Source organism: Phaethon aethereus (assembly GCF_964289735.1).
Source record: "Phaethon aethereus genome assembly, chromosome: 11".
Lineage (NCBI taxonomy): Eukaryota > Metazoa > Chordata > Aves > Phaethontiformes > Phaethontidae > Phaethon > Phaethon aethereus.
The window spans coordinates 6,459,922-6,470,290 of NC_138587.1; the positions used below are offsets into that span (position 1 = coordinate 6,459,922).

The 10,369-nt window shown below is 45.0% G+C and overlaps 1 protein-coding gene across 1 annotated transcript; it reads right to left on the reverse strand.

Annotated features, from left to right (window-relative positions):
* Nucleotides 1-943: 943 nt before the first annotated feature.
* Nucleotides 944-9,796, reverse strand: ARL6IP5 (ARF like GTPase 6 interacting protein 5; the record flags this gene model as incomplete). The annotated part of the gene is made up of 3 exons (XM_082004462.1): nt 9,186-9,796; nt 1,438-1,655; nt 944-1,116 (listed from the first exon to the last, which is right to left on the reverse strand). Exons 1-3 carry the CDS (start codon nt 9,359-9,361, stop codon nt 944-946), a joined length of 567 nt encoding a protein of 188 aa, XP_081860588.1. The 5' UTR covers nt 9,362-9,796.
* Nucleotides 9,797-10,369: the final 573 nt, after the last annotated feature.

The following is a 10,369-nucleotide window of genomic DNA, read 5'->3' on the forward strand; positions in this document are numbered from 1 at the left end:
TCTTTGCATTCTGGTTAAGAAGGAAAAAGATGACCCACGTTCAAGAACACACATACACCTCCACCTACAAAACAGCCTATACACACTAAAGCAGAACAAGGTAAGTCCTAAAGTAGCAGTATTTAGAAACATCAATAGGGTAGAAACCTAGCTCATCCAACATATCTGAAAACTTTTTTCCTCCCATGCTTGGCCATAGTTTAGCTATGTTACATGAGGAAGTTCTGGCTCTCCTGCAGAGAAAAGCAGTTTCTGTGGATCAAGATTTCAGAGAGACCAAAGGTGCGTTTTACTGCAACTGACACTGGAGGCACAGTGCCATATATATTCTTCATGCTTAGATCTATTTAGACTGTTTCCCGCTGCTAAAGGGGGAATGTGAGGAGAGGACAGGAACCCATATTCGTTACAAGTACTGCACAGTTTTACCACTTGCCAGTTAAGCTAGCAACGTGGTCTCAATACTGACGACTCAAGTGAGGGATTTGAAGGATGCGAGACATACCTACTTTGGATACCTTCCAGCTCACTTTGAACATTGCCAGCCTGCTGCCCAGTGTAAACTGGCTAAACTGCCATCTTGTAGAACTGAGATGAAAGGGGTTTCACTCCTACTAATAGACAAGTTTGCTACAAGACAGTTTGAGAGACTGCATTCCATAGGTTTCCATCTCTTCCTGCTCTATCCCCCAGAAAAAGAGACAAGCACATTTAAGTTAGCGTGTATTTGTGTAAACACCAGAACATTTTGATATACAAGAGAAAAAAGTTGCTGCTCTTATGTTCTTCGAGGAGCCCTGAAGACCTTGGAATACCTGTATTCTGCAACTGTTGATCTGTACCACGTGCATTTACTGTTTTGTACACAAACTGAAAGCAAGCTTGAACAATAGTAAATAGCAACTACACTCTGCAACAGGTAAAAATGCCACATTGCAGCTGCTTACTCCTTCACTTTAGATATGTAGTCAGCCAGTTTGTTGATACTATCCTCTTGCTGTTCTAGAGCATCCAGTATGATGCCCATTGGGGTCTTCTTCAAGCCTATCCCTTCCATCTTGTTCTCCAGCTTGTTCTTTATGTTCCGGAGCCTCAGAGAAGCGTGGACAAACATCACTGCATGACAGAAACACACTGATTAATTGTTAATGACCAAGGAATGCACAGCTCTTGCAGCATTCACCTTAAGACACACTCCAACACCATGACATCACTGGAAGAAGATGAAGTCTCAATGACCACTTAAGGAACTGCAGGTATGCATTTAATAATAATGCTAAAGATGGCTTGTACTGCTTTGTGTGTCCCCTCCCCCCAATTTTGTTTTGGGATCATTTAGAGATAGTAAAGGCAACAGCCAATTTAGACTCTGCAAACTTATTTGAGAAAGCTCAAGCCACATGCCCCTAGACTCCAGAGAAGAGGAAAAATACTTACAGAGGAGAGGAAGTGTGATTCCAAACATGAACACCATGACATCTCCCAGATAGGAGATCAAGAAGTAGCTAGACAGCATGATGACCACTACAAATGTGGTAGGGTACTGCTTCTTCAGCCTGCGGAGTATATCCCTGTTGTGCGCTACCCACACAAACCCCATGAACACCAGCACCACCACAGTACCACCAATAAGCATATTCAGGGGACTCAGAAATCTGGAGAGAAGAAAAAGAAAAAACAAGAAAGTGTTGGATTTCAGAGCCTTCATGACTTTTGTCCATGTAGCAAACATCTAGCTCACTGGTAACTTGTTATGAGGGAGGTAAGGCATTAAGAAGTCAGTTGTTGATGTCAAGACCTTTATCAACCTCTGATTTTGAGGCAGAAGCTAAATAAAGCAACAAGTGCAACTGAACAAGCAACCCTTAGCAGTAAATTTAGACAGTCTTTGTCTTCATGTTTTCTTCCTGAGCATAGCTCAGGATAATGAGAGTTTCTGCAGCACCTCATGATAGAAGCGCTTATCAGCAGGACCCCTCCCACCTATGCAAGCAACACATTCACTTGATATCAGACCCAGAATTAGCAAATCCCAAGACCAGACGCAGCCAACAACCAGCTGCCCAAGGGACTGATCTTTTCCCCTACACATGACCAAAACCGGGCTCAGTCCAGCCCTTCAGATGAACTAGCTTTTTGTATTATCTTGTCTAAGTTTGCAAAATGGGAAAGGTAGGGGAAAGTCAAGTAAAGGAAGTTATTTCACTATTTCTTATTTCCGAATAAACCTTCTTATTGGTTTACACCCAAACAAAATAATTTCATGAACCTGCAGAAGGAGCTTACCACCATCAGCACAACAGATGGAAGCCTAGTACCAAGCATGCATGCTTGAGAGTCAGAAGGAACTGGAGTATGGGATAATTCTTGCACGAAGAAGAGCCAGGCCTGGCAAGAGAGTCACTGCTGAGGTTTGTGTTCTATTATTATGGGAGTTACCAAGCACACCAAGCCATTGAGTGGATCAGCTTTGGACTATAAACAGCAAGTCCCTTTTTTGGAGCAGGGCAAAAACATCACCTGCTCAAACCACTTTCCAAAGTATTTAGAAGTCGTTTAGAGTCAAGCTTTCAGCAATGACTTTGCTTAGATTGTTTCTGTACTCACACAAAGTCCAGACTCTATTATATTTCACTTTATACAGTAATAAGTTATATTATTTCATGTACATTCTGATTTACTTGCTTGTATGTGCACTGATCTAATTATACTGCAGCTGAGGGCTCTGAGCTGCTACAACTATGACAGCAGCGTAACACTGCCCCGATAAAGTCAGATGTAGTCAAGATTTCCTCTTGTAGACTTTGCAGTCAGTCTCACTGTTCCAAAGCTAACAGGCACAATGACTCACCACTCCACCCCACTGCTGAGGGAGATGCTACAGCTTGTGGTCTGTGCTTCATATCCGGCACAGGCAGAAGAAATCTGTTGTACACCAATACTTTACCTGCAGTGCCAGAGAGCATTTTCCTAGAGAAGGAAGAACCCCCAAGACTTACTTCAAAGAATCAAAAGCCAGTCTCTGCTCGAAGTCAGTTGTGCCAACAGGAGACAGGATGACTGGATGGAAAGAGATTAAAATTCAAACCAGTTCCCCACCTGCCTCTGCTACTCATGACGAAAAGCCAACAGGGCTTTTTGGAAGTGGTGATAGGGCAGACTTGCTTGTTGCATCCGAGTCACTCCCTGTAGCTAGCCAGATTATTTTTAGCTCTGAATTGTCAATCTTAAAATTTCCAGGCTGGAAAAAGTGACCAGCATTGCTCTGGAAAGAAATCCGTTTCATCTGTGCTCCTTTGCAGCAGGAGAAGGGGGGTGACTCATGACTGGAGTACACTAGTGCCTGGTTTATATACGTACTACTGGACATATAAGATTGCTAAAGTAGAAGTCACCTCCACATCACAGCTAGCTTACTCAGATAACTCACAGCAACCAATTTTTTGTTCCCAAAAATCTCCAGACAAGATAATCCTGGAAGTAACAAAGGGCTAGGCAGAGCTCCACTCTACGTTTTCCATGTGTCTGGTAAATACTCTCAAAGCTTTATCTTCCCTACCCTTCCCTCTACTCTCATTACAACTTCAGAAACTGGTGGTGAAAAGCAATCCCTCTGTAATTACAAGGAAGAGACCAAAGACGCTCTAGGCTTCTTTCTGGTGTTACACAGGTTCTGTATAACTGACTGGCTGTAAGGGATGTGAAGAAAAAAAAAAAAAAAGAAGAACGCATTCAAGAAATCTCACTTTCATAGGGAAGGTTATTTGAATTACATGCTTTCTGAAGTGGGCTGCATTCCAATGTGTACAAGAAAACAGCGAACATAAGTATCAAATGAAGTCATTCAAAGCCACATGAAAACAGATGGGGATAGCAGTTGCCACGAAAAACTGGTATTCGAGACTTCAATCCAGACTTCAATACTGTTGATTACAGTACTGGATAGGGTGTCATATGCCAAACTCCCCTTTATTGCTTGATTTGCCCACAACGTAGTTTACAGCACTATGTAAGATTCTCCTAGAAATTCATATATAGAAACTTCTCCAGCAATAGCATTTTTCAGGAAGACAAACCTCCATTACCCAGTTTCGCTCAGATGCTCTCAATAACACAATAGCTAAAGACTAAAAAGGAAAAAGCATGGACATTTCCTACAGAACACCAGTGTCTGGGGAAAAGTAAGCTGTAAAACAGCCCTAAAAGTCACCTTATAGTTGAATGACCAACATTGATATTGGCCTTATTTATATACAGATCAGAACACAGTATGCCAAATTCACGGTCAGGCAAGAAGGCTGGAAGTCTTTCAAAGCTAAACAGACAAGGTAAGTGACCAGCCATTAAGTACGTTACAAGATACTTTCTAAATATAATTCCCTTTAGCAGGGATTTATGATACCTCTCAAATACCTAAAAATGTAATGCATAGAACTATTAGCATGGCAATGGTGTGCTAACTTGAGTTTACATTGCTCAGATGACTTGGGGGAAGAAAAATTCTTTTGGGGTTGGAGAAGAAAACCACTAACTTTCACTACCCTGAAAGGAATCAATGTGGCAGGACTAAATAGCATGTGGGGGTGCTGACAGCCCAGAGCTCAGAGCACCCTAGCTGGATGATCTTCTGCATTGCTCTCTGTGGTGGACAAGGTACAATGCTGGCAGAATGCTGTGACCTCCAGTACAGCTGGGACAAGCTGGCAAGGAAAAGCTATCACCCAGATCCAGTTCCAGCAATGCTGCAGGGCAACTTGCAGTTACATTCCCGCTGCCCTTCAGAGACCAGGTTTCCTTCAAGCATCTGCTTTGATACAAAGCGAAGAAATGGGAAAAATAAATAAAATAAGAGAAGCATCCTGCCTGGCCTCAGGCTGCAGGGACACAGGCATTTGTCCTGTACCAAATAGCACCATGGGACACTTTGTATTTGTGGAAGTAGTATCAGAAGACAGAAGAGATGCTAGCAGCTGGGGGTACAGTTGTGCAGGAAGAAGCAATGATAGCAAAGCAGCTACCTCTGGCCCGCAGAAAGAGATTAAGATACCTTTTTTACTGGTTAGATTTCCCACATAGGTGCGGGAAAGCCCAAAGAGCTCTGCTTTCAGTGACTTACCACATCACTTCTTGACAGGTTATTTTGTATCTGCACATTTGTGCACAGCCTTATAGCAGGAGAGGTGAGCAGTTACTTCGAGAATATATGGCTCTAGAATAGGGGAAGAAAAAAAAAAAAAAAAGAGCTAGGCAAGACAAGAAGCCTCCAGTGGCACGAGCCCAGAAATATGGCAGGCCACATAAAAAGCAAAAGCAGGCTCCACCCTTAAATCATCTCCATTTTAGATGACTGAGTGATTATTCAGCAGTCGCTGTCACATCTGTTTCTTTTGCATGTAACTAGGCAAGTGTGAGCACAGGCACCGAGTACGAGACTTCCAGTCATTGAGAACAACATCTTTTTACTTAGAGCAGCTCAGTTAGGTCATTACATCAAATAAGCGTGAAAATTCCCTTTTAGAAGACCTTTTGCTCCATGTTCCAAGTGGTGGGCAGGTAAGAGCAGTTAAATGCTCACTTCCTCATTTGTATTAATTCAAACAACATTAAAGATAAAAGTTCTGCTTCTTCTCTCCCCATACATGTAAAAATATGCATGGCACGTTGTCCCAGGTGATAGCCCTCAGCATCCACAGGTTTAGCAATGCTTCTTTACTTACTGTTGCTCATTTTACATTGCTTTGAGAACAAGAGAGATTCCTTTCTGCAGAATTGCTAGACCTTTATGAAGTTATGTACTAATATTATTGTGCAACATATGTTTTAGGACAATGTGTGTTCCTCACTCATTCTTAATTTTTCATTAGGCATTAGAGAAACTAAGCATTTTGCTGCTCTACAGTGTTTGCCTTGGCAGGGGAATTGTTACAAGCATGTTTGCTAAGGTAATGGTCTGGGGAAGGGGGGAAAAAAAGAAGAAAAAAAGACACATGCTCATTGATTCCTAGGGGTTGTGCAGATGGACGGTAGATGTTTCAGAGAAGGAAGTGGCAATGGGAAGAGACATCAAGCTCCAGGCAAGACATTATGCCAGAAGAGAATGAAGACTCTCTTAGATGCAGCACTCTGAAATCCAGTACACTTTTTAATGTTTTCAGACTTAGAAACTTAATTTTTAGCAAGTACATGGCAACAAAAGCCTAGAAGAAATTACATCAATTTAAGTAGTCAGGTTTGAAGACTGCAAGACAGAGAAGCCTTGTCAGAGTAGGTGAAAGCATAGACAAATGCTACTTATTATCCCGTCTGATTGTTTGAGGGAGAGTTGCAAACTGTTGTGGGAGGCACTAATTTTAATAAATATATGTGCAGCTCTCCCAATGATAGGGCCCTGCCTCAGGGTAAGAACGGGTAGTCCAGCTTCTATACAACTAGGAGAAGGGGCACAATTTGATTTAGTAAAGATCTTGTTAAAAAACAAGATCAGCAGTCAACTGCAACAGAGTTGTGGGAAGGGGGAAATAAAAACAAAAGCACATTAGTCCAGCTTCATCCTTAAAGCAATTTGCAGGGCAGGGAAGGTGGAAGAGACAAGGCTGCTACCACCAGCCTGTATTAGTAGAGTGGCACTAAGTTCAGTGGTTTCAGTTTTTTCTTGGCTGATTTATTGTTGTCTACCTAGAAAGTAAAATTTACATTGTTGCAAAGCACAAGTCATTTACATCTAACAGTAGCTGTCAGAGAAGGCAAATCCCGGGGAAAGGCAGGGAAATGATGCAATAGAGACCATTACAATTCCACTACACTCCCAGTAAGGTTATTCCATTCCTTGCAGAGAGATGGTAGAAGACTGGAGAGGTCAACTTTGTTATACAAGAGGCAGTAAACTGAAGCTGTGACAATAAGCACTGTACTTCCAGTATCAAGAAAGCTCTAGGCTGCAATTTCCACATCAGCCCAGCACCACCACAGCTGTCAAGTACTACAATAGCTGAAAATACCACCTCTGCATTACAAGTCTGTCTATTTAAGTAGATGGTTTAAGAACCATCTAGAGTTGGTCATGGGCTAAGTTTAATTTTGATTACAGGAAGACCACTGCATTAACAGTTTCAATAATCCTACCCCTAGGCCCTGTATACAGCCCTGGAGCTCCTAAAAAGCTATGATTCATCATTTATCACTCAGGGGTTCCTGCTCATTACAGAATTAAGTGCAAGACAACAACTTAGTCATCAATTTAAATTTATCAGGAGAACTTTCTTTACCTTTCTCCTGATACCACAGTCTGGCCAAGCAAAAAATCTTTTAAATAAAAGAAATTGATAGTTTTTCTCTATTGAAGTGTTATCCTGCTTCCTTTGGAGTTCTTCTCCCATCCTCCTTTACTTCAGTGTAAGAAGAATCAGATTTGTCATATACCAAAGGCTTTAAGACATGCAATTAAAAATAAAAAACTGGGGTCAAAATTGCACTCCAGGTGTTCCTCATCCATAAGTTTTCAACTCAGAGAGTTACAACTTGATATTGAAATATTAGAAGCTAATCAAAACTGCAATTCTATCTCCTGTGTCTCTCTTCGTCCCCCATCTCCCACCCCAGCAAAATAGTGGGAAATAAGTGGGACATATATCCCCCTTGATCTGTAGAAGAGAGATCAGAGTTCAAAAGGAAGAAGGAATTTAGGAGACCAAGTAAAAGCTGCTGCCATCCCAGTTTTCCAAACAGAGATATCAAAGCGGTTTACATTCCCCCCTCTCCCCTTCTTAGAGAAGAGAGCTGTCCCTCTGCTTTCCAGGGCCACTGTGATTCACTTACTCCTTTAGAGCTGGCTACAGCATCCCACTGCTAGACAAGTTTACACAAAGGTGGTATAAGAACAGAAAGACCATGCAAGTCTCATTTTAACAGTCTATGGAACTGAGTGCAACCTATCCCCACCAAAATTAAGAAGCCGCCTATGCCACTACGCCAAACCTTTAACCATCATATGCATCAAGAAGAAAAAGCAGGGTTCTCAGTTCCTCCTTTCATAGAGCACCAGCCAAAGCTCGCTGCAACCCAGAGAATCTTCACCAACTTAGACACTGGGTCAACAGTTTCAGAAGGCCTAACAAGATGCAGACTGCTTAACAAAAGAAAATTAAAAAAAAAAAAAAAGGAGGATTTAGGGAAAGAATTTTAAGCCTCTGCAACATACAAGATAAGATACACTTCAGCCAAAACCACTCTGGCCTAGTGGCTGGGCAATTCTCCAATTTAAGCATTTGCACATTGTTTGTTGTGAAGAGTGGAGTATTCCGGTTTCCATATTAAAAGCTTAATCATCAGCCTCTGCTGCATGTCTTACTTAAGAGTTTTTTGACCAAAGACCCTAGAGCAATACTTGAAGAAAAGTCATATAAGCTTTGACTCAAAAGATGATTACAAGGTTACTTGCTCAGTTCTCTTCAGGAAAGGTGGGCCTGACAGAACATCATACCAGCAGACGGTCCTGCCTCAAATGTCTCAATCCTGCCCACTAAAATGAAACAAAGGAGTACCTTATCTATTTCATATTAAAGGTTTTTCAGTATGAGCTAGCTCAGAAATAAGAAAGACTTGCTCTGTCGCCTGGACAGAAGCTTAGGACTATAACAGACAGCAGAATTCACCTCTATACTTTTACATTTTTTTAAATTCAAAGTGAAGCTTATCTCAGCTTGAGCAGTCATACTGGACAGATTTCACGATGAAGCACAGATCACCACACAGGATGCAGCTCAGTTTTTCAGAGAGCAGCAAGATCCGGCACACAAGCCCATTACTGCTTTCTGCCAAGCGCTCGGTGCCCCATGGCAAGCTGAGTGCCCAGAGCCCCCCCTTGGGCAAAGGTGCTCGAGGAGCAGTAGTCCATGGGAGAGGAAAATGAGAGGGAGTCCTCTGTTAGACCCCCACCAATAAGTAAAAAAATCCCCAATCCTACTCTTAACCTAACAAGCCTCGCTCTCCACAAGGGAGACTGCAACCAGGCCTTAATTTTTTAAGAGACACCAGCGACATCCCCGCCGGCAGCGTCGCGCCCGGGCCCTTTCCCGTGGCACCGGGCCGAGGCGCAGCGCCGCCCGCCCAGGGAACGGGGCCCGCCGCCACCCGGAGCCCCCCGCCGCCTCCCGGAGCCGGCGGGAGGGCGAGGCCCGCGCACTGACCCCACGATGGAGACGACGGCGGCAGCCACCATCAGGTAGTTGGTCTGGTAGTAGAGCAGGTTGCTGACCACCCGGTTGTTCCATTTCGAGATGTCCTTGACGTCGGGCCGGGCAAAGCGATCCGAACCGGGGAAGAAATCGTCCCAGGCCCGCAGCGGCGCCACCTGCACCTCCATGGCTGCCGCTGCCGCCCCCACCCTGCCGCCGCGCAGGCCTAAGAGCGCCGCGGCACCGCCCCGGGGCGGCTCCTGGCTCCACCGCCGGCCGGCCCCACCGCCCGCCGGCCCCGGACGCTTCTCGACGCGGGGAGTAAACGCTGCCGAAGCAGTGAAGGAACGAGCAGCAGGACGAGCCGCAGCCGTCTGGCCCACCGCGCCGCCCTCCACACGCCCACGAAAGGCAGCCGGCAGGGGCGTAGCGCTGCCGCTGCTGCCAGCGGTGGCTGTGTAGTCATTGTTTCTTCAGCGAAAGATGATGTATGTTTAATATTCGCATGGCAAATCCAGTTCGTGTCCTCTGTGAAACAGGGAGTCGGGGGCCGAGCGCGGAGGGGGCCACAAAGTGGCTGCCCCAGCCAAGCAGGCACCAGGGGGATGTCAAGCCATGTCAGGGAGGCCTTGATAGTGGGGTGGCCATGCCCCAGACACTCCAGCTTCAGTGGGGAAGGCTGGTGTCAGCAGCCACAGTGGTGCGAGCCCCTGCAGCTCGAGCAAGAACAGTTGCCCTTCCAGTGCTTTCATGCCTCATCCCCTGTGGCTCGAGTGCATGCCATCCGTGAGTATGTCACACCATGCCCCAGGCCTGCCATGCCCCTGTGCTGGGTAACAAAGTCCTACTCAAAATGGAGGCCAATGGTAAACTCAATGCGACCACAGTACTGGAGGTTGGCAGCGGTTTCTCACAGCTTCACCCGCAAAGGACTTAGATCCCTAAAGTTTAGGAGTCTGAGGCCTGAAGTGCAACCCTCGTACACCCTGCTCGCCTGCTTCCTGCCCTGTGCTTAGCTGCTGTTCCTTGTGTTAGCTTTGGAGCGTGACGGCTCCTGTGTGTAGAAGCTGGTTTATGTGTAGTCCTGGGATGGCCCGTGGGCACGACCAGGCCAGTCATTGCACCAGGGTGTGGTGATAAGACAAAAAACATTTGAGAGCCCAGCTCAGGTGGAGTTGGCACCTGGCTGGCAGGCA